The sequence below is a fragment of the Zea mays genome, chromosome 9, assembly GCF_902167145.1.
Source record: "Zea mays cultivar B73 chromosome 9, Zm-B73-REFERENCE-NAM-5.0, whole genome shotgun sequence".
NCBI classification, from domain to species: Eukaryota; Viridiplantae; Streptophyta; class Magnoliopsida; order Poales; family Poaceae; genus Zea; species Zea mays.
Genome location: NC_050104.1, coordinates 97090827 through 97115377, shown reverse-complemented (window position 1 = coordinate 97115377; position 24551 = coordinate 97090827). Strand labels below are relative to the sequence as shown.

The 24551-nt window shown below is 49.0% G+C and overlaps 1 protein-coding gene across 4 annotated transcripts in view; it reads left to right on the top strand.

Moving 5' to 3' along the window:
* The first annotated feature begins 801 nt into the window (after positions 1 to 801).
* LOC103638705 (uncharacterized) overlaps positions 802 to 24551 on the top strand; it is a 38945-nt gene continuing 15195 nt past the window's right edge. The window contains exons 1-13 of one of the 4 annotated variants that reach the window (XM_020543907.3): positions 893 to 1399; positions 1538 to 1576; positions 2026 to 2633; positions 4603 to 5601; positions 5708 to 5779; positions 7712 to 7783; positions 7883 to 7917; positions 7994 to 8081; positions 8185 to 8313; positions 20465 to 20656; positions 20751 to 20830; positions 21141 to 21195; positions 21264 to 21365. In XM_020543907.3, the coding sequence (XP_020399496.1) occupies positions 1078 to 1399; positions 1538 to 1576; positions 2026 to 2633; positions 4603 to 5601; positions 5708 to 5779; positions 7712 to 7783; positions 7883 to 7917; positions 7994 to 8081; positions 8185 to 8313; positions 20465 to 20656; positions 20751 to 20830; positions 21141 to 21195; positions 21264 to 21365 (2793 nt within the window). In that variant the 5' untranslated portion in view covers positions 893 to 1077. Of the gene's footprint in view, positions 1400 to 1537; positions 1577 to 2025; positions 2634 to 4602; positions 5602 to 5707; positions 5780 to 7711; positions 7784 to 7882; positions 7918 to 7993; positions 8082 to 8184; positions 8314 to 20464; positions 20657 to 20750; positions 20831 to 21122; positions 21196 to 21263; positions 21366 to 24551 lie in introns of all 4 variants that reach the window. The other 3 variants (XM_020543906.3, XM_008661545.3, XM_008661546.4) reach the window with 3 other exon arrangements.

The window sequence follows — 24551 nt, the reverse complement described above, 5'->3', positions numbered from 1 at the left end:
GGTATTTATATTGTAATTTCTATTTACATAACAATGGGTAGTGGGTCTTTTACCAAAATAATCTCAAATAAGCTACTCTTTAGGATATTATGAGATTATCATAATCTGGGCTTTAGATTATATAATCCGAACTCATAATCTAGGTGTTTGTTTACCTGTTGGATTATTTGCGCTGAATTATATACTCTAGAGAGATTATAATCCGAAACAAACAGAGCCTTAGTACCAGCACACAGTTTAGCAGATTCGGATTCGACACACAGAAAGCATCATGACATAACAACATGACTTGAGCACATATTCAGATTCAGAAAACAGAGATACAATTCACATTACTTGAGCACATGACAACATCACTTCAAATTCGGAGATACAATTCAGTTAATACAATTCACCTCACTTGAGCACATGACTTCAACACATTCACCAAATAGACCAACACTTCGACACATACACACATAATTAAGTTCATACACAAAGAAATAGACCATCATGTGGTCATACACATACACAAACTACTAGTCTGTTCAGCTTCCTAGAAGTGTTCTGCATTTTCACAATGGCATCTTTGAGACCGTCCTTTAGCTCTTGAACAACAAAAGGTTTACAATGCTAGGTTAATATAGGTGTACAAAACTGAATCGTGAGGAAAACATAAGTGCACAAAACAAAATTATAGGTGCATAAGAGAACTCGGGAAGAAGAGTGACGAAGACTACGATCGGGAGGGGAAAAGAAATGGGATCCCAAAAGAAAAAGATAGCCATGGACATATCAGTCCACGGTCTGACATTACCCGATAATCGCGGCTCAACAAGTGTGAGAGCCTGTTTCGGTGTGTTATTTTTGTAAGTCGCCTAGGGCCGATGCTAGAAGAGAAAAGTTCTAGGTTGCGAGTCTTATGTTTGTAAATATCCGCACTCGTAAGTGGTATCCTCACCTCACATAACTACATAAGAGACCGAAACATATTTCCCTCCAGAATCCCTCAACGGAACGCTGCAGCAGTGCAGGTCGCTTTCTTCCCCAAAATTTTGAACCCCGAACCCTAGCTCTGCTCCTCAGTTCCCCGTCTCCATGGACATCGGCGGCAGCGGCGGCATCATATTGTCGCCCGGATCGGAGGATGATAAGTTTGCGCGGAGGCGCTCCCGCCGTGTGAGCTTCGCGGACACCACCGCGGTGCACGTGTTCGACCGCGACGAGGACTTCGAGACGCCTCCCGAGGAGCGCGAGCCCGACTCCACCCCCGCACCCCCTTCTCCCAGGAGGTCCTCGGTTGGCCGGGAGGTTGAGGACGACACGGAGGAGGATTTCAACCGCCCCCCTGTCATCTTCCTCCACGACGTCGACTCGTCGTACCCAGACAGCGCCGCTGAATCCATCGCCTCCGCCGATGGTGGGGTCCTCTGTTTGTTTCGAAATAAAAAATATCGTGAATTGGATGTTGATTTTGTTACGACCCCCACATAGTTTGCTTCCCACAGTTAATGGATATTTAGGTTTTTTTTACGCCGAACTTATTTCTGATGCTCAGGTAGTCAGGTTGCTGCATTTTTCAACTGGATTATGTCAGGTTTGCTGCTCAGATGTTCCATACTTCTCTTTGTGTTGGATCAAGATGTTGATGCTAGATGTGCTGGGCTGTACTTTTGATACAGTAGGCAATTTATTGTGCTGATTGCTGAATTATGAATATAGATGCAATGCAGAGATCTAAGGTGTAGATGGCGTATTGATTGCACAGTACATTAAGCTAGCAGTCATTCCTGTATTGTTGCTCAGTAAGATCTTTAAAACGAAGCACCGTCAATGGATTTGAAGTTGCTTGTGGATTCACTTGTTTTTTGGGATTTAGAAATTATTAGAAAGTAAAACATCACTACATGGTTTTGCGTGTCCATGCTTCTAGTGTGAGTGTGTGACCCTTCTATTATTTATTAGTAATATATGCTAATTATTACGATGCCATATTACTTTGTGGCAAAGCATCCTGTCTTCTCACTATGTGCATTCCTACGACAGATGAAAACTTTTTTGGACCTGTGTCGGCAAGCTTTATTCAAACAGGAAGACCATCAGATTCTGGAATGTCAGAGGATGACAACCATGATATAACTATGGATTCCAGGACGTTCTCTTTGCATTTTCGCAATATTGCTCCACCAGATGACTGTACAGCCTACTCAGCTGGGAGTCTAATGACACCTAATACTGCATCTGAGGGACCCCTGAAGGAACTTACTGCATCTAATCCTGCAAGAGCATCAATTAATGGCCGAGATACATTGACTGACATGAGTTTGTTGAGTGGTAACCCCAGAACTTATGGTTATGATAAGTTGTCACCCACGTTGAACAGTATGATGAAGAAGATAAAAGGGAGCAAGCAAACAAACTCTCCTAAACTTGGTATTTCTGATGTAACTTCTGATTGTGTATTAACCTTGTCTACATCTGAGGAAGAAAGTAGGGAAGAAAATTTATGCATTGACAATGGTGTATCTTCTGATGAGCTGGTCATGGTTAATACAATTGCAGAGCACATTTCTATGAGAAATCCAGTTTCGACCAGCACAGATCTGATTCAAGATGACAATGAAATGATAATTGATGTCCAGGAGAATTCAAAGGTTAGACACTGATCCTTTTGTTTTACACATGTTTGTTTGAGCTAAGTAGCTCATGTATTATTATTGGAAACTAGAACTCAATATCTATTGCAGAGAGGAAGGTTACGTATATAGACTCAGGGGAAACCCTAACCTAATGGGCCGACAGCAATGGTGTTGGCCCACACACACATTCTAACATCCCCCGCAGTCGCGACGGGGGCACCGCACACGATGAGGCTGGAGTAGAAGCCGAAGGTAGGAGCCGATAGGTTGAAATCCCCCACAGTCGCAACGTCGTGAGGGTGCGAATGTTACGGCTGCAGTAGAGACCGATGTGGACTCCGAGAAGACGATAGCCCCTGGATGCCGAGGTTGGGAGACATGCAACAGTGGCCTCGTTCTTCGGAGGGGTTGACATTCGAGCGTCAACTATCGGCGGGGCGACACAACAAAAGAAGAGCAACATCAGCGTGAACCTTCTTGCCTCTCTCGTCCGGTCGTCGGGGAGCCCCATTAGGGAGGCCGGCGGCAGCGCACGCGTTTGCGCTGGTATGGGTTGGCCACGCTCGCGGCAGAGTCGAAGGGGTAGCGACGGATCTGGCCGGGAAGGCCACAACTGCGACGGATCCAGCCATGCGGCCAAAGGGACGACAAATCTAGCCGCGAACGTTGCGGCAGTGACAGATCCTGCTGTGTAGGCGACAAAGAAGGGGTGAGCGACGGGTAGGGTCCAGTCGGCATGTGTCGGGCTTGACAGGAGGGTTTGACGCCGGCGGCAGAAGAAGCTCGAAAAGGAGCCACATGGGTTTCTGCGGGACGTTGGCGCGGGTAGGGAGGAGTTGGCCGACTCTAGGGGAGAGGAAGGCGGCGACGCTCGCGCGCTCGCGTGGCTGGACCATGACGGTGGTGGTGCCTGAGCGCTCGCAGGGTGACATGCAACGGTGCATGTCCCAGCCGAGGCATGGCCTACAACATCGTCGGCCCCGTGGGGGCGTTCCCGACGGCGCCTAGGCCTGATCCGTGGGCGAGGAGGGCATCAGCGGTGGGAAAGCCTTTGGTGGGGCGAGATGGGCCAGGCGATGCCGGTGCAGATCCGGTCGACGCGCCCGCGACAGAGTGGCGCGCGTGCGGCTGCTGCACTACCATGGGCAAGGATGAGGCCGACCGCGCAGGCCGACGGCGGTAGCGTGCGGGTCCGCGCCCGCACGCCTGCTCGCGGCGACGGCGACCGGTGAGGGCGACTTGCCGGAAGGAGGGAGCGCGCAGGGTGACGCCCATGGTCGCACCATTGTCATCGTTGGGTAGGGGAGCGAGGCCGACGACCGTCAGGGCCAGCGAGGAGAGGAGCTCGGGGCCGACATGGCCACGCCGGGGCCGAGCGAGAGGAGGCAGGGGCACGCCGACGTTGAGGGGAAGGGAGGCCGCCCCCCGAGAGTGAGGGATGAGCGTCCCGGGGGCAGCGTGCGGGAGCAGGTTGCTGCCAGACCTAGGGACTGGTGGCTGTTTGGTGGGAGGGAGAGAATCTAGCTGATACCATATTGGAAACTGGGACTCAATATCTATTGCATAGAGGAAGGTTACATATATAGACTCAGGGGAAATCCTAACCCTAACGGGCTGGCAGACCAACAGTGGTGCCGGGCCACACATAGTCTAACAATTATATTAGTTTGGTATCAAACTCTTTGATGTGTTTTAGCTATACATTAGAACCTGCAATTAACTTCAGCACCTAAACACTTTCTCATATATCTAACCTATACGCTGGAAGGACCCTAGAGAAACTATAGGCGATAGCTGTAGTCAAACACAATTGTCTATGCATCTTTTTTTTTTCTTGAACATGTAGGAGAGCTGCATATATTTATATTAATAAGAGAGTAAAGGGGTAAAGTAGTCATAAAACAAGACACCAACATATTTGGTTATTTGATTTATCTGACACCTTGCTTTGCTTATCTGTGTTTGTAATTGAACTATTTTGCAGAACTGCAACCATGATCACATGGATGATGACCCTGGTGCCAATAATACTGCAGAACCTCCTGCAAAGATTTCCCCAGCATATAAGTCATTCATGATTAATGGTGATGTGCAATCCCACCTAGTCGATCAATCTTCGTCAAAAGATCGACCATCTGGATCAAATTGCACTGCAAGTGTTTCCTCCATGTGTAATGTTGACATGGAAACCCATCTTTTGGATCAACTACCTGGTAAGGATAACACATATGCTGCCCAGTCGTCAAGTGAAGCTACTGCCATTTTGCTGATGGATGCTGAGCAGCTGCGGCAGAAAAATGAGGTGATGGATACAGAAACAGTTCTACACACTCCAAGAACTGCAGGTCTGCAGTTGCAAGTTCCACGAGGATCCATATCCTCCTTACGCTCAAAAAGGCATAAGCTTTTCACTAATACTGTATCCAATAGTAAAGTAGCAAGACAGGAGGGTTGTTCTTCGGGTACTGAGTTTGTTCACCATGACAAGAGACTTTCTTCTCTGAAGCATCAAGAATTGGCTGCAGCTTCCCAGTTACAATTGGTTGAGAAGAATGAACTTGGTCATCGAGCAAGTGACATGTTCAGCAATACTGAAGATCATGATTCTACGTTATCTGTTTCTTCTCATTCTGTTCCAAAGCTGAAGAAAACCAATGAATCTTTTGTCCTAGGCACTCCTCGAAGACATGGGCTAAATGAGTCTACTAAGGTCCTAGATACATTATGTCATGCCTTTACTTTGGATAGCCAACCTAGTCGTGAATGCAACTCTCATGTGGATTTAAATGGTGTTGGAAGAAAGAGAACTGCTGAGGAAAATGGTTATGCTGTGCAAGAGTGTCCTGAAAAAACCACTAAGACAGCAAGAAGCCCTAGAAAATCTAGAAAAGAGATTCCTTGTGTATCTCAGCCTTCTATGATTGAAGAAAAACAGAATGGTGCTCATGATAATGGAAAGTCCGTGGATATTGATTGGAGCAAGGTAAAAGTAACCAGTTTAAACTATATATTCAAGCTTTCTGTACACACTTTTTTCAGTGAAATGATCAGTTTCTGTAAAATGACCAGGATTTCTCTCTTTTGTATAGGTAGTATGTACTATAACTAATGCCACGGAGCAAGTTTTGCCAGCATCAATAAGCAAGTATAATCTACAACAGGTACACCTTTTGCATTGTCAGTACTCAGTAGTAAAGTAACATATTTTATTTTAGAAAAAAATCCTTTGCTCAGAGCGGTCTATTTTGAAAAATGTACTTCAACAGTTGTCCTGTTGAAGGGTTTGCATTACATTGAATTGCAGTGTTTCTGATAGCTAATATCATATTGTGTCAGCTGAATTATAAAGTTGTTTTCTTTGTTCGATGAACTAAATAATGAGTAAATTTCAGTGAACTATGTGACTGGTCCTAAAGATAATTTTAGCTTAACCCATATCCAAAACCACACGTGTGTCCATATTACCACGAACTACGCTTTGTAACTAGAATAACAACATTGATTTGGATGTGGACTGACATACTGGGTCCATTGTAAAACAGTTGCAGCTCACAGACTAACAGTGTCATATACTCATATATGTCTAGGCCCAATATGTCATTGACATTTGAACTAACAGTGTTAGCTAACACGTTCATTTTGTCTATCATATGAAATGAACAAATATTATGTAGCATTGCGCCTTTGAGAAATTTGTTCATATTTTTTTGATAATCTAGACTATATATATATCGTTTAGTTATTACCAGTAATTACTGAAGATCGTTCAGTAATTACCAGCTGGGTATATGTCATCCCTATTTGTCACCCTAGGTGAAGTTTCACACGTGGAGGAATGTGTGTAAGCAAGTGCGCAAATCCAAAAGAAGAGGCATTAACAGTGTTATCATCATGGGGGCTTGGTGTTTATGGCTTCATCGTAATAAGGCGGTTTTCGATGGTGTCAGTCCTTCCATAAACAGAATTAAAAGAGTTTTCCTGGAAGAGTTAGATTGCTGGGGTTTAGCCGGTGCCAAGCATCCTGAGGGCTTAGGTCTAGGTGCTACCATTGTTAGGTCTAGGGAGTTTCTGGGTGAGTAGTGGAGGAGTGTTGTGGAGCCTACTGTCACTTTTGCTGTTAGCCTCCTCTTGTTTTGTGCTGTTTTTCATGCACAGGAGGAGGCTGGGGCACTGTGCTTGACAGGAGGTTGATGGGTTTGTTTGTTCTGCCTTTTGGGCTTTGTACTTTGGTCCATTTTTGACTCTTTTCTTTTCTTAACTTAATGATGTGCATCTCTCCTGCGCGTTCAAGATTTTTTTTCACACGGCCAGTAATTACTGAAGACCAATCAGTAATTTCACGGTAATAACAGAAGATTATTCAATTATTACTGGTAATTACCGAAGATCGTTCAGTAATTACCCGCTAGGTGAAGCTTCACCTAGGGTGACGAATAGCATAACAACAACAACAACAACAACAACAACAATAATAATAATAATAATAATAATAATAATAATAATAATAATAATAATAACTATTTGGTACCCAGCAGCCTAACTGCCTCCCGCAGTCGCATCGCGCTCCCCGCGCCACACATGTAGCTGTCGCTCTTCCGAAAATAAGTACGCACACATGCACATGGATGTCAACGGGTTTGGAACCTGCGGGTAGAGCGTTTACAAACCCGCACCCGCGAGTTTAATATTAAACCCGTACCCGTTACCCACTACGGGTACAATATGCTACCCGTACCCACACCACAAGCGCACGGGTATACACACAGGCACACACACACAGACACACACGAGTTTAGGAGCAGAGATCTGCTATGTGGTATCACGAGTTTAGCTTTCATTTCTGAATCCTAGGGCTTCTGCTGTTGCACACTTGTGGAGACTAGTCGGATGGTAGCCTGTAGAAACTAGAAACTATAACTTTAGTTGTTGAATGATGTTCAGAATCTACAGGTCTCTAGACTTGTTCCATGGATTTCTCTGTTATGAAAATTAGTTTTTTTTCTCATACAACATATCACATAATAAATTTAATATGATGATCTAGCACTGAAACTGTTACTTAATGTTGTTTTCTGTTTGCCTTTTGAATGAAGCTTGACATGCTAAGCGATAGGTTGGATGAGATTCATATGGCTAGAAAATATAAAAGGCTTTCTACTGCTGTGGTATGCTATCATCTTTTAGTTGTTAATTTTAGCAACAAGTTTATTTCCTATTTGGAGTTTCCCACTTATCTAGGTGACATGATTGTTCTTTGTACCCAGAGGATCAAAGCTTTCTGTGGTGATAAGCAAAAGAGGTACTTAATGATTAACTTGTATTTTGATTACTGGTGTCCGCTTTGATGAAATCTATATGTAACTCTACTCATCCAGATTAGAGGAGGCAAGGTTTCTCCATGACAAGCTTTTCTATGAAAAGGCGAAGCTACAAATAAATAATATGAAGCTAGTTAAACTCCAAGTAGGAATTTAATCATCTTTTATTTTATTTGAAGAAGTCCCTTTATTGGCTGTAAGTTGCAGCCAGATGCTAGTTTCCTTCTTTTCTTTCCATTTTGGTACAGAAAAAGGCTCAACTATGTCAAGATGGAATTCAAGAGTGCTGCTTTCTGAAATCCAAGATTTTGGGCGCTGGACACATGGAGGATTCTTCACTTCCTGCAGCTACTACAGTCAGTGCTGGTGATAGACAGGTAAAGATTTAATACAGAATTTTATGCTTTTTCTATAGCGAATGCATATCACAATCCAAGTTGCCTCATTTATTTTGGTTGACAAGCTTGTATCTGTAGCTGTTAGATTATTGTGCATCTCTAATATAATGGACCTTGGTCCAGCCCATGTACTGGTGCTATATATATTCATAAGCCTACCCAACAAGGGTTAGGATTTTCTCCTCCTAACATGGTATCAAGTCACTCTCTTCTTCCCTCCTTCCCTCCCCTAGGCCCAGCTGCCACCTCCCCAATCCCCATGGCTGGCCTCCCCCCACACTCGCCAGTAGGGGTGAAAACGGGACGGCTACCCGGGTCGGGTACCAGATACGAGTAGTAAAAGTATCCGAATTTTTGGATACAGATACATGTATTTTTGTTATCGGGACGAATACGGGTACTACCTGGATAATAAAAACCCGGATACGAGTAGGATATGGAGTCACTGATACCCGGTAACTACCCGTACATCTCGGGTCGGATACGGGTACCCGACGGTCGGGTACCCGATGGCTGGCGTCTGGGCGTATCCGCGTCATATGGCAGTGCAGCTGGCTCTTGTTGATGACCTGATGCCCCGACACCATCTTGTGCCTTGCGTTGCGGCCTGCTAGCCCAACGCCCAATGGCCCATTATCAATTTACATTAGCAATTTAGCATACTCATTTAGCCCAAAGCGTTATCAGTGTTACATGACGGCTGTACCGTTCACTGCTTTGTGACTTCGTCGACGAACACTATAAGTGCAAATCACATACAAGACACAATAGAAAGTTTCTTCCGATTTTTTAAAAATTCTGTTGCTGGTTCTGTAATGCCTTTGTGATTAGTAACTTTGAATTGCATGATGTCAATTTATCGGTTTATTTTTCTATATTTGAGCTATCATGTACATGATTATATATTTCTTATTTTATTTGTTTGTTGGACGGTTGGGCAACTAATATTATCAGAACAAAGTATTCGACAAATATCCGTCATCTACTTGAGTAATATTCGATACCCACCCGAATTATTAACCGGTCCCGTCCTGTATCCATCCTAAATTTTAACTACCCGTACCCGGTCCTGTATTCGAGAGAAATACATTAGGGTAGGATACGAGATGACCATGTATCCGTCCCATTTTCACCCCTACTTGCTAGTGGGTGGTTGTGGCCGCCGGTGCACCAGCGACGCCTGCCCCTTCTTCCCTTGTGTCACCCGCCCCTTCCTCCCCTGCGCGCCTGCCCCTTCCTCCCCTCCGCTGCACGTCACCAACTCCCCTCCAGGTGTCGCGCGGACAGACTCCTCCCGCCGGCGGGCCTCCTCTCCTCCAGCGTCGGCAGCTGGTGGAACGCCGCGAGCTCTCTACCCAACCCATGCGCCCACGCCTCCTTTATACGCACTAGGCACGCCTACGCCCACCCGTCCTCGTGGACTGTGGCCGCGCGGTGCCGACGTACTTGCGCCGTCGTCGCCCTCACCATGGCACCGTCTGCCGGCGAGTAGCCCCACCCACCGTCCGCGTCGACCCCGATAGCCCCTGCGCAGGTCGCGGATGCTTTTGTGCTGCTTACGCCATCCACTGCGGACCCCTCGACCCTTGGTGCCTACCTTGACGTCATGGATTCCTACTCTACCTTGGCCATTGCTCTCGCCGCTAGCAAAGCCGTTGTGGGTGCTGCCCGGGACCGCAAACGTGTTGCGACCCTCGCTTGGGAGCACGAGCGCACTGCAGCGGATGCCCTCGCTTCGTAGCTGTCTGATGTCGAGTGTCACCTCCTCGGTTCATCTGTCGTCGAGCCTTCTCCGATGGCCCCAGTGCTACCACCTCCCTCGGAGTTTGAGGTTGCATTCATCGCCAACCTCCACGTGCAGGCGGTATCCGACCGCTCGTCTCCGTCGTCCTTGACCCTGTGTCCACTAACTACGCTCGCTGGCGACCAGCCGCTCCTCACCCTTCAGCGCTACGCCCTCGATGACCACGTCCTCGTCGATGTTGTTCCCCATCTACTCCCATCCTTGCAACAGATGGACAACATGGTGCTCTCGTGGATCCTTGACACCCTCACCGTTGAGCTCTAGGACATCGTCCTCGAGCGGGGGGGGGGGGGGGCAGCTCGCCAGGCCTGGGTTGCCCTTGAGGCACGCACCCTCCACCTCGATGCCTCCTTCCGTCTCTTCTCCCAGGGTGACATTTCCGTCACTGAGTACTGCCGCAAGATGAAGGACATGGCCGACTGATAGTCACCTAGAAGGGGGGTGTCAATAGGTGATACCTGAAAATTCACAACTTAACACAAACTCGAATCCCAAAATTTAATGTTAACTCAGAATCTAGAACAAATAGAGTAAGGTAAGAGGGAAGTTCTTGCACTTGATGCTCTTCTTGATTTCGGAATTAATTCAAGAGCAATATCAGAAATGAAGATTATAGCAAAAACTTAGGAAAAGGAAAAACGAATTGCAGAAAGTAAAGAACACGAAACACAACAATTTCTTTCCCGAGGTTCAGTTCCGAAGAACCTACATCCTCGTTGATGAGTCCCACAAGACTTTCTCTCTTGACCTTCTCAAGTGTCCAACGATCAACTTGAGTCCTTAGTTCCTTTTTTAGATCTTCCTTTGCACAAGGTACTCCATAGAGATTGGAGACTCTTGCTAGCCGTACACAATGAATGGGAGCTAGAACTCCAATAGAAGTGAGAGGGAGGAAGAATGCACACAAGAGCACAACACCACCAAAATATCGAAGAACACAAGTGCAAAACTGTATCACAACTCTCTCTGGACTACTCTCGCGAATATGGACGCTTGGATCTCTTTGGTGTGCTTCTCTAATGCTTAGGAGTGAAAACACTTGCATTTGGGTGACTCTAGGAGGCTGGTTAGGGGGTCTATTTATAGCCCCAAACTCCCAAAGAGTCGTTGAGAGGAAGCTGCCCAGATCTGCTCGCCTGGTGGATCAGACCAGGTCCTATAGCCGAATCCCCGGGATCCTGATTAGCGCCTTCCTTATGAGCTATCACCAGACCATGTGCCACGTGAGCTAGCCGCTGCGTCGCCCGTTGGAGCTTGGTGGTCTGGTGCACGCTGGACTAGGCCGGCGTGCCCGAGTCTTCTTGTCCATCTGCAGTCCTTTATGGAAGTCGTGGTGCGACTAGGCCGGCGATGAAGTCCTTTACGCTAGACTAGGCACGCTGGACTAGGTCGGCGATGAAGGGATCCCCATCCCTAGCGAGCGCGGTGGAGAGGATGGCGGTTGTGGTGCGAGCATGGGCAGGAAGGGCAATGCAGGACGCAGAGATGGGGACGAGGCCACCCGCAGCGGCGGTGGCGTGCTGCAGGCCCGACGCGGAGATGGGAACGAGGCCGCTCGCGTCTGCGGCGGTGGCGTGCAGTCCCGCTCTCGCGTCCGCACGGAGGATGCTCGCGCGTGCGTCGTGACGAGCAAGATTGAGGGCGGGGCCTGAGTTGGAGAAGACAGCGGTGCCGACGAGATCCATGGGGAGGAGGAGCCTGCGACCTGGGGGGAGGGGGTGGCTTCTGTAAGTAAAGTAGAATGCATGAATTGTGTACTGATAGAGAAGAGTGTTGTTACATATATAGGGGAAGAGCCAGAGGTAAAATGAAACCTCCTAGACAAGGAAACAACAGGACCCTAATTGATCCTTACCATCCCGGACTCTTCCCCAAATCTCTCTCTATCCTAACCTGCTATACAAGGCTGGCCGGCTGCTTAAAGAAGCCAGGCATCACGCCTATATACAAGGCAATGAATATTGTTGTCTAACATCCCCCGCAGTCGATACGTCCGTTGAGCGAACGTTGAGGCTGGACTGAAAATCAGTGAACACCGAAGACGACAGACCCTTAGTGAAGACGTCAGCATACTGTGAAGTTGTCGGCACATGGAGGACACGGACATTGCCAAGAGCAACATGTTCCTGAACGAAGTGAATGTCGATCTCCACATGTTTGGTGCGCTGATGCTGAACGGGGTTGGAGGACATGTAGACAGAACTGATGTCACAATATACCAAGGTCGTCTTCGGCAGAGGAGCGTGCAATTCAGTCAAGAGCTGTCGAAGCCAGGTAGCTTCAGCAACGACATTAGCAACAGCACGATATTCTTCTTCAGCACTGGAGCGAGAAACCGTGTTCTGGCGCTTGGAAGACCAGGAGACCAGGTTGTTGCCGAAGAAGACAGCATAGCCAGATGTGGATCTGCGGGTGTCCGGACAGCCCGCCCAATCGGCATCAGAGTAAACGACCAACTCAGTTTGAGAAGTTGGGCAAAGGAACAACCCCAGATGCAAAGTGCCTCTGATGTATCGTAGGATGCGTTTGAGGGCAGCCAAGTGTGGTTCCCGTGGATCATGCATGTGGAGACATGATAGGAACGAGGGTGCCCGATCTTCCGTCAGGTGAAGATAACCATCAATTTGGTGGAGATGTCACACAGACGATCCGACTTCCAATCAACACGACTAGAACCCCGCAATCGCAGCACCACTTCTCCTCTGGTTATCAACCGTGCACTGTGCGATTGACCTCGCCACGAGGGCTAATTCCTGCCTGAGAATCGAAGACACAAGCAAGAACAAGAAAGAACACAATCTAGAATATTGCGGATGAATGATTAAGCTCACAAGTTGGGGTCTCACAAACCGATCTACGACGACTGTTCTTGACAGATCTAAACTTAAGCAAAACCCAAACCTAATTGTGGCGGTGGCTGCTGAATAAATAGAGTATTAGGGCGTGCGTGACCCTTGGACTTGCCCCTAATGGGCTCCGACGCGATACACGGCCCAACGGCCCAACAGACGGTGTCGCAGCACCAAAACAGAATCTGAACGCTGAATTGTTTCGACGTTTCCCGTTGACTCCGGATGAATTTTAGGGTGGAACCAGTTGGGTTGGTTAGATAATCTCTTTATCTTTCCAACCATATCAAGCCCGTCGCAATCGGTGTCCGGATGCATCTTGGGCGTCCATTTTAGTGCAGACTGGTCCTGGAACCCGAGATGGAGTCGTAGCCGAGTCAGACTTGATCTCCTTCCTGTTGTGGGCGCCCTTGCTGCTCCTCCTCAACACCTAGGCCTTTCCCAAGTCCTTGCTGGTCCTCTCCAAGGTTCCTAATCATCAAAACATCCATGGCCCCAAGCGTAAGCTCTGAAACACAATTGACTAGGGTAGAACGTACCTGGAGAATTAGCTGTCGTGCACGCGATCGTGTTATCGGTCCATTCATTGTATGTATAGAAGTGATGTCCTCATCAAGACAAACCTGCTAAACAGCATACGCAATGTCTGGACGGGTGAATATAAGGTACTGAAGAGCTCCTGCAAGACCGCGGTAATCAGTGGGATCTGAAACTGGAGCGCCATCAGAGGGGAGCTTGGGGTTCACATCAACTGGTGTAGTGCATGGCTTGCAATCACTCATACCAGCTCGTTCAAGAATCTCAATCATATACTGATGCTGGGACAGATAGATGCCTGAGGTAGAGTGCTGAACATGCATGCCGAGGAAATGAAGTCTGCCAAGATAAGGAAATTCTTGCTGGAGGGCACTGATGATTCGTCGTAGTGTTGGCAGGGAGGAGGCAGTAAACACAATATCATCCACTTACAGAAGAAGATAGGCCATGTCTGCACCCTTGTGATAGAGAAACAGGGACATGTCTGTTTTGGCCTCAATGAAACCGAGCTGCAGAAGGTGAGAAGCAAATCTGCTGTACCATGCACGAGGGGTTTGCTTGAGTCCATAAATAGAGCGGTTGAGACGACATACATAATCTGGATGAGTGGAGTCTTCGAAACCAGTGGGCTGAGCACAAATGACAGTTTCAGACAGCGTGCCGTGAAGAAAGGCATTATTGACATCCAACTGATGAATATGCCAACCACGTGAGAGAGCCAATGAGAGGACTGTTCGAACTGTAGCAGGTTTGACCACAGGACTAAAAGTCTCAGAGAAGTCGATGCCAGGGCGTTGAGTGAACCCGCGAAGGACCTAGCGTGCCTTATACCGCTCAAGAGAACCATCGGCGTTGAACTTATGCTTGAATATCCACTTGCCTGTCACAACATTGGAATGAGGTGGCCGAGGAACGAGATCCCAGGTGTTGTTTCCAACCAGAGCTGCATACTCCTGTTCCATAGCAGCGTGCCAGTGGGGATCGGCCAAGGCAGCGCGATAGCTGCGAGGAATTGGAGACAGTGCTGAAGCTTCAAATAGAGCTGGGAACCGAAGGCCACGCTTGCCCCGAGTGGTCATACGGTGGTGGTTGACCACAGGGGGGACAACAACAGCGCCGACAGAGACAATTGGAGTAGTTCCTGGATCATCAGGAGGCCCAGCATCATCTGACGCCTGTGCTGCAGGTGAGGGAGACGCTGCAGTAGGAGGTCGACAGCGAGAGTACACCTGGCCACCGAAACGGTCGACGGTGATCGCCCTAGGGGCAACCGGGGTAGCTGATGGGAGCCGACTGCACGACGCGAGGCCCTGTAGCATCAGGGAGTGCTAGGGCTGCCGGTCCAGCAGCGTGAGGCGTCGGAGCTGCTGGGTCAGCAGCAGGAGACACCAAGGCTGCTGGTGAAGGTGAGGAAGCCTGCTGAAGCGCACGTGGCTGTCCAAGAGACTGTGGTGAGTAGTCCGGGACAACCACAGGTGGTTCGCCAGGTGAATGGTCCTTCGTTGCAGCAGTACCTGTAGAAGAAAAAACCGGTGACAGTTCAAAGGGAACTGAGACCGTGTTAGGCACGTCGTCCAGGAAATTAAGTGCAGCACGCGTGGGAGGGGAAGAAGCCTTGGAGAAGGGAAAAGGGGCTTCATCAAAGACCACGTGGCGTGAGATGATTATGCGATTGGTTTGACGATCGAGACAAAGGTAGCCCTTGTGGTGAGGGGATTACCCGAGAAAAACACAGAGGGTGGAGCGGGGGGAAAGTTTGTGGGGGGCAGTGGCTCACAGCTGCAACCAAAAACACGGAGATGCTCATATGAAGGATGTTGTCCAAATAGATAGAAGTGAGGCGTGGAATGGTTGAGGGTTTTGGTGGGTAGGATGTTTATGAGATAGGTGGCAGTGCCTAGAGCTGCGGCCCAAAAGACGGGGGGGGGGGGGAGGGGGAACACTAGCGTGGAAAAGAAGGGAACAAACAACATTGTTTATGGATTGTATGATGCGTTCGGCTTTGCCATTCTGGGCGGAGGTGTAGGGGCATGACATACGAAGGTGAATGCCGTGCGAGGAAAAAAATGTGCGGGCATGTAGGTTGTCGAACTCACGGCCGTTGTCGCACTGAATACCCTGAATGGTGATTCCGAACTGAGTGCGGACATAGGCAAAGAAAGTGGTGAGGGTGGACAAAGTGTCTGATTTGAGGCGCAAAGGGAATGTCCACAAAAAGTGGGAATAATCATCTAAAATGGCAAGATAGTATTTATGACCAGAGACACTAGTCAAAGGGGAGGTCCACAAATCACAATGTATTAACTAAAAAATTTTAGTAGCCATGGAGGTGGATGTATGAAAAGGAAGACGAACATGATGTCCTAATTGACAAGCATGACATAAAGGAGCGATGGCACTCTTATTACAGGGAATGACTGACGACTGGGCAAGATGTGATAAGACAGCGTGACCAGGGTGCCCAAGACGCTGGTGCCACAAGGACGTAGTAGGTGTTGTTGATGCATGAAGGGTGGTAGCCGGGAGCCGGAGGGGGTATAGTGGCCCAGAGCTATCACATCTGAGGATCTCGCGCCGAGTAGGAAGATCCTTCACAGAGCAACCAAGCGGGTCAAATTCAACAGAACAATTGTTATCGGTGGTGAATTGACGAACAAAAATTAAATCCTTAATGAGGGACGGTGAGACAAGGACATTTTTAAGGGATAGATTATGTGGAAGGTGAGTGGTGCCAGTGGAAGTGACAGGAATGAGATGACCATTACCGACAACAATATGTGAAGGAATATGACGCGAAGGAAGGGTTTGAGAGATGATACCGGCGTCAGAGGTCATGTGGCTGGTGGCACCAGTGTCGAAGTGCCACTCATGTTGGACAGGTTGTTGAAGAGCAACAATCTGGAAGTTGGCAGCCAGGGTCTGCTGATCCCATACCGGAGTGGGAGCGGGTGGGCCGACGTATCCGGGAGGTGGCCCGTAGGAGGCCGGGGGAACACCCCACTGTCCGGTCCACTGACCAGGGGGACCGGCCAGCAGAGCCTGTGGAGACGAGGGCACGCCATGGGGTGGACGAGGCGTGGTAGGTGGTCGCTGACCCAACCACATGTAGATAGCCCCTGACCCAGGGGTTGTAGTAGCTGTATTGGGACCCTGGCCAGTGGGAGGTCCAACGTCGGCGCGGTTGGTGGTGGAGTGCCTACCACCGCCGCGTTTGCTCCTCTTGCCGCACTGGTTGGAGTTGTAGCGGCCGCTGGAGCCTCCCCAGGGGGCTGCGAGGGGGCCGACATCTGAGTGGCCGACTGCTGGGAATGACGAGGAGCGCCGGTGGAGGGCGCATGAGAAGTGGTGCTGCCCATGCTGCCAGGTGCAGTGAGTGCAACAAGGGCAACAACAGGTGGAGCCTTCGCCATGCTGAGCTCCTCAAGAGCAAGATCGTCGCTGACCTGCAGGAAACTGGGCAAGGGGTATGTGCGGCGAAGATGCAGACCCAACGCAAGGAAGCGCTCGTTAAGACCTCGGATGATGTTGAGGACAAGCGTTCTGTCGGAGACGGGCTCGCCAAGGTCGCGAAGATCCTCGGCAAGCCTTTTGTAGCGACGACAGTATTCGGCAACAGGAAGGTCGCCTTGGGAGAAGGAGCGGAACTCTTGGTCGGCGTAGAGAGCACGGGTGGTGCGGTTCCCTAGGATTTGTGACTCGATAGAGAGCCACAGGACGCGAGCTGTGACGCCGCGCTGGGATACAGTGTCGGCGAGGTCGTCGGAGATGGTGTTGAGGATCCAAGTACGAACGACGGCGTTCATGCGAACCCAAACGGCGGAGGTATATGCAGTGATATCGGAGAGAACATGACCTTCCAGGGAGAACTTGGTGAGGGTGAGAAGGAAGGTATCGCACCATCGGGCGTAGAATGTGGAGTTGGCGTCGAGGAGGAGCGGGATGAGGGTGCGAATGTTCTGCACAGCCACTGCCTGGGCGTGTAGATTTAGCAGGGTTGCAGCCTCATGATGTAGGAGTGCTGCGTCCAGAGGGGAGGCACCACCGTCTTGGATGTCACCGTCGGGATCTCCATGGGAGGAGTCGTCACTAGGGGGAGGCGGCGCAGCAGCCGCGCGTTCACGCGCGGCGCGTTTCAGGGCTGCACGCACGCGAGCATCCGCCGCGTCGCGTTCCTGCTGGGCGACGACGGCCTCTCGCTCGGCATCGGCGGCGTGGGCCAAAGCGGCGGCGCGAGCGACCTGGGCTTGGCGCTCGCGGTCTTGGACGGCATCATCCTCTTGTGGGACAGCAAGGATTCGATGCCTGAGGTGATAGCGGCCATGGAGCAGCGCCAAGAGAAGGCGCGCTGGAGCAGCGCCGAAGAACTGCGAGCTGGAAGCGGAAGCGGCAGGAAGAAAAACTAGACTCGTGATACCATGTAAGTAAAGTAGAATGCAAGAATTGTGTGTGTATTGATAGAGAAGAGTGCTGTTACATATATATGGGAAGAGCCAGAGGTAAAAGGAAACCTCCTAGACAAGGAAACAACAGGACCCTAATTGATCCTTACCATCCTGGACTCTTCCCCAAATCTCTCTCTATCCTAACCTGCTATACAAGGCTGACCGGCTGCTTAAAGAAGCCAGGCATCACGCCTATATACAAGGCAATGAATATTGCTGTCTAACAGCTTCGGACTAGAGAGAGGAGCCGGCAGCTGTGGGGGGATGGAGGGAGAAGAGAGATAAAACTGGAAACCTAGGTCTATTATCATGTGGGGAATCTTAACCCTAATCCAGGGTTGGGTGTATATTATATAGTTCAATTAGGTGGGCCAAGCCCATTACACATGGGTAATAAGGTAAATACAAGAGGGCTCAAGTCTAATTCTAAACTGGAGTCTAACAACTATGATAGTGTGAATATTGCTTGCATTCAACTGAATATCAGGAATACAATATATAGACATCTACCGATGATCTTCCTCTACCTGATTTAAACAAGGTTAGGGAGGTGATCAAGGAGATCAGGCAACGCAACCAGCCCTCACCTAAACAGGGAAATATGGCAACCGGCCAATCACCTAAACAGGGAAATAAGGCAACCAACCAATCATCTAAACCGAGATATAAGGCAACCACCCAATCACCTAAACTGGGAAGGAGATAAACTCTCTAACAGTTGTTACTGCTTCTATAACATATGCTGCTTATGTTCTTACAACTATATAAGGTGCTCTGAGGAGACTATCTTGGACGTCCAGCATATGTTACCTTGTGATATTGCCTCCTTCCCCTGCAAATATCTGGGCCTTCCTCTATCCCTTCATAGATTAACCAACCAACAACTCTGGCCCCTGGTGGATAAGATTGCTGACAGATTACCTAACTGGAAGGCTGACTTATTAAATAGGGCAGGGAGAAGAATTCTAGTGCAACATGTTCTCACTGGGATGTGTGTTTATACTGCTATGGCTATTGATTTCCCTATGTGGGTCATTAAGGAAATTGATAAGATAAGGAAAGGTTTCTTATGGAGAGGCAGAAGAGAGGTTAAAGGAGGGCATTGTATGGTGGCTTGGGGCAAAGTGTGTAGACCCTTGAACTTTGGAGGTTTGGGAATTTCCAGCCTCCCTGAACTCTGTTGGGCACTTCGGATGAGATGGCTATGGCTGCAAAGGACCGACCCTACCCGGCCCTGGAATAATCTTCCTGTTCATGTCCCCAGCAATGCTAAAGCCCTCTTCTCTTCTGTGCTTGTCACAGAAATTGGTAATGGTGCTAACACCTTCTTTTGGAGTGACAAGTGGATTAATGCCAGAAGTGTTTCTGATATTGCTCCAAGGCTCCTCTTGACTGTTCCAAAAAGAATTGTTTCTAAAAGAACTGTTCGCGAGGCTCTAACTAATAGAAGATGGGTCTCTGATATTAAAGGTGCCTTGACCTGGGGAGTTCTGGTAGATTACCTACACCTCTGGAATGCAATATCTGATGTTGTATTGCAACCTAACTCTGAGGATAAGCATATCTTTTCAATCGCTTCTAATGGGCAGTATTCTGCATGCTCGGCTTATAAGGGTTTCTTCACTGGCTCTGTTGGTTTTGAGCATTACAAAATGGTCTGGAAAACTTGGGCACCTCCTAAGTGTCGGTTCTTCCTTTGGCTGGTGGCTCATAATAGGTGCTGGACTGCAGACAGACTTGAAAAAAGAGGACTAAATCATCCTCCTAGATGCCCTCTTTGTGACCAAGAGCCTGAAACCATCAACCATCTTTTGGTTTCTTGTAGCTTTTCCAGATTATATTGGTACATCACTCTTCGGAAATTCGGGCTCCACATTCTTGCCCCTATCCAAGATGACACAAACTTCCTGCAGTGGTGGAAACGCATTGCTGATATTGTGTCAGGCATGACCAAGAAGGGGGTAAATTCACTTTTGATTCTGGGAGCCTGGATGATCTGGAAGTTCAGAAACAGAGTGGTGTTTGATGGGTCCCCCCCCAATATCACTATACTATTAGAGGCCACTGCTGAGGAAAGGGAGAAATGGATGGTTGCAGGAGCTAAGGGTCTTTCCTTTTTAGCTGCTCCCAGTACCAATGCCTGAGATAAGTTGTATCTTTTAGTTGTGTATGGATTGTTTCCTTTATGCTTGTTTCTGGCCTCCATAAGGAGGTCCTGTATTCGGGTCCTTTTCGACCCTATTTCTTCTTACTTAATATAATGAGGCGCAGTTCTCCTGCGTTTTTCGAAAAAAAAAATGTTCTTACAACTATCCTTTTCCTTTATTTTCATCCTTCATTCCTTTATTTTGGGTAAACTTTGTTGCTTATATTGTCACCTAAGCTTGCATTTGGTAAAATGAAGCAGATAAAATTGCACCCCTCTGAGATTTAAACAGAAACTTGTTCAGCTGCATAAAATATTTCTGTAGTGAATTGTACTTCTTGTGTTTACCCAGGAAGAACTTGATATCATTTCTGAAAAGAGGCTTGAACTCAAAATTATTCAACGGAAGGTGGAGAAATTAAGGAGTTCCCTTGAATGTTTTCACAATATTGAAGGTGGCATTGGTAGTGATAGTGTTGTGAGGTATGCTGAAGAGCAGTTGATGATGAGAAATCAGCATCGCATCATCCACTGGCAAGCAGGGGTATTGGTGCATGGATTAATGTTAAATCTCATGTTCATATTTTTCTTTCTGTAGATCTCTCTCTATCCAACTTACAATTCTTTTATTTATTCAGCTCTGCAAGTTGAATGACATAGTTAAAAGGGGCAACAAGTGTGATATCATCCTCAACTATCACAATTTGTTGTTCCAAAGGTAATTATTCTCAGAGTTATATATTATTTTTCTCATGTTATGATTCTACTACCTACTTTAGAATGGAAACTGCTATATCATTGATTTTTGTATTTTATAAACAAATTTCTGTTTTAGCTGTCCCAGAATCTCAGTTGCAAATTTCTGACAAGAAACTAGGTGGTTGTCTGATTCCAGTGAACTTGCTTTGGCTTGAGAAACTGCAATCTTTTATGTAACAAGGCAACAAATTAATACACTTTACTTTGTTATTTGAAGTGCCTTATTTTGTTTCTGACCCATCCTTCGACAGGATCATCTTAAACATCAGTGATACATCTAGCATATTTGTGAACAATTCACTGAATGGAAACCAAATTGGAAAGGTGAGATGAACAAGCTGTTTTCATTGTTCTGTATGTAATCAATTCATGACACTTTAGTTCTTGGCCAGACATTTCCAAATTTGGATGCATCTTTGGCATTCAATTTTGTTTTCGAAGCCGAGGAGAACCAAAGAGTTAGTGATTTACAGTCCTTGCAGAAGAAGACAATGGTGAGTTTATCTGAGTTTGGAATTTTTGCCGTGCAACCATTAGAGCTGTTGACTTTAAGAATTACGTTTCTGTTACTGATATCAAATGCTATGAAGTGCACCTTCCTTTAATGTGAACATCTATGAACACCCTTTATTGCCTTATATATAGTTTCTTGTGTCTTTGATGGTGCCTCCCCAAACATAAACATAATTCTACAATGTGGGAAACCTTAACCCTAACTCAAGGTTGGGTGTTTTATTAATAGACCAAGTTAGTTGGGCCTAGCCCATTACACAGGGGTGAGACTGTAATTACAAGGGGCTAATCCCAAAATCCTAAACAGGTACTCTAAAACCCCCACAGTCTGTGATATCCTGGCCCCTAGGATGGGATGTCCTGGCCCAAGGCTTAATAGAATTAATAGTGTAATCATACCAACAAGGTGCATCTTCTTTTTCGGAAGCCTATCTCAAAAGAATCTCCAAGTTAAGCGTGCTTGGCTTGGAGCAATTTGGGATGAGTGACCGACCGGGAAGTTTTCTCGGTTGTGCATGAGTGAGGACAAAGTGCGCACAAAAGACCTGTGTTGGTCTGTGGGGACAATATATGATCCTAGAGAGCTGCCAGGAGTAAGTACCGCCGGTCCAGGGATTGGACGGGGTGTTACAAGTGGTATCAGAGCCGACCCTCGCGGTTTCACGGGCGTGTGTGGGTTAGGGGGTTCGGGTATATGGCGCATGGAGCATGTGGGCCCGGAGTGGTCACATGGCATGGCATATGACGACACTAGACACACAGACGTGGCTAAGAGGGGGGGTTCCTGGATTGGGGTTGACTGACGAGGACGTCGGTCTTCTAAGGGGGGTGGATTGTGATATCCTGGCCCCTAGGATGGGATGTCCTGGCCCAAGGCTTAATAGAATTAATAGTGTAATCATACCAACAAGGTGCATCTTCTTTTTCGGAAGCCTATCTCAAAAGAACCTCCAAGTTAAGCGTGCTTGGCTTGGAGCAATTTGGGATGGGTGACCGACCGGGAAGTTTTCTCGGTTGTGCATGAGTGAGGACAAAGTGCGCACAAAAGACCTGTGTTGGTCTGTGGGGACAATATATGATCCTAGAGAGCTGCCAGGAGTAAGTACCGCCGGTCCAGGGATTGGACGGGGTGTTACACAGTCTCAACTATATCCTGTACAGATGTTGATACTGGATCGAAAATCGGTGATTACACTCGACGATAACCCCTTGATGAAGATGTCAACGAACTGCAGTGTGGTGGGAATGCTGAGAACTCGAACGTCACCGGCAGTGACACTCGTGGACGAAGTGCAGGTTGATCTCCACGTGCTTAGTGCGCTGATGCTGCACTAGATTGGTGGAGAGGTAGACTGTGCTGACGTTGTCGCAGTAGATGAGGGTGGCACGCTGAAGGGGGCTGTGGAGCTTCTGGAGTAGCTGGCGCAGCTAGGAGGCCTCTGCCACGCTGTTGGCCACAACGTGGTACTCAGTCTCTTCGTTGGAGCGGGAGACGACGGGCTGCTGCTTGGCGGCCTAGGAGACGAGGCTGGCGCCCAGGAACACGACATAACCAGAAGTGGATCGACGCGTGTCGGGACAACCAGCCCAGTCAGCGTCGGTGTATACCACGAGCTCCAACGTCGGGGAGGGTCGGAGTAGAAAGTCGTAGTCGAGGGAGCCGCAGAGGTCGCGCAGGATCCGTTTGAGAGCGGTGAGATGGGGCTCCCGCGGGGTGTGCATATGCAGGCACACCCGTTGGACGTCGTAGGCGATGTCGGGCCTGTAGAAGGTTAGGTACTGGAGCGTCCAGTTAGGCTCCGGTAGGACGTCATGTCGGTGACTGGGGGCTTGTCGTCCTCAGAGAGCTTCGCCTGAGTGTCGATAGGCGCGCAACAGGGCTTAAAGTCGGACATGCCAGCTCGCTCCAGGATGTCGATGGCGTACTGCCGTTGGTGTAGGAAGAGACCCTCAGGCCGGCGCTCGGCAATGATGTCGAGGAAGTGGTGAAGAGGCCCTAGGTCCTTCATCACGAACTCCCGCTCAAGGGCGACGATCGTGGTGCTGTAGAAGGTCGGTGGTGGATGCCGTGCGCACAATGTCGTTGACGTAGAGGTAGAGCAAGAGGTAGACAATGTCGTCGCCGCGCTGGTAGATGAACAGGGACGTGTCCGTCTTGGCCTCGACGAAACCGATGGAGGCCAAGTAGGAGGCGAAGCGACTGTACCATGCCCCCGACGTCTACTTGAGGTCGTACAGGGAGCAGTTCAATCGACAAACCAGGTCCCGACGAGCGACGCCGACGAAGTTGGTGGGCTGGCTGAAGTAGACAGTCTCCGTCAGAGTGCCGTGGAGGAAGACATTCTTGACATCGAGTTGATGGATCGCCTAGTTCTGGGAGAGGAAGAGGATGACTTGAACGATGACGAACTTGATGACGGGGCTGAAGGTCTCGTCGTAGTCCACTCCGTGGCGTTGGGTGAAGCCCAAAGGACCCAACGGGCATTGTAGCGGCCGAGGGAGCCGTTCGTGATCAACTTGTGGCGAAAGAGCCACTTGCTGGTGACCACGTTGGTGCCTGGTGGACGTAGCACCAGGTCTCAGGTGTGGTTGGCCAGCAGGGCCGCGTACTCCTCCATACCGCGATGCCAGTGGGGGTCGGCGAGGACGACACAAACGGAGGAGGGGATCGGGGAGGCATCTGGAGGAGTGGCAGCTGTGTTAGCCGCCAGGATCAGCCGGTCGACGGGGCGGAGAACGTCGGCTGCGCGACGAGTCACCATCGGTTGGACGTGCCCGGGGTCACGGTCGAGGGTACACGGGAGGCTCGGTGCAGGCCGATAGGTCGTCAGGAGCCGAGGGAGGGGCCAGCTCATGACAGTAGTAGACGAGGAAGAGGTCGGCGAAGCGAGCTGTGCTCGTCGATGTCACCTGGTCGGCGGGGGCCGAGGGAGTGGCTAGCTGCGCGGTGAGTCACCATCGAGTGGACGTGCCCGGGGTCGAGGTGGATGGCAACCGGGTGGCACACGAGACGCTCGATGCGGGCCGACGTGTTCGTCAGGAGCCGATGGAGGGGCTAGCTCGTGGCGGTGGTAGACGAGAGCGAAGTTGGTGCAGCGGGCTGCACTCGTTGATGGGGCCGCGCGTGGCGCTGGCGGGGCGATGGGACCACGCGTGGTGCTAGAGGC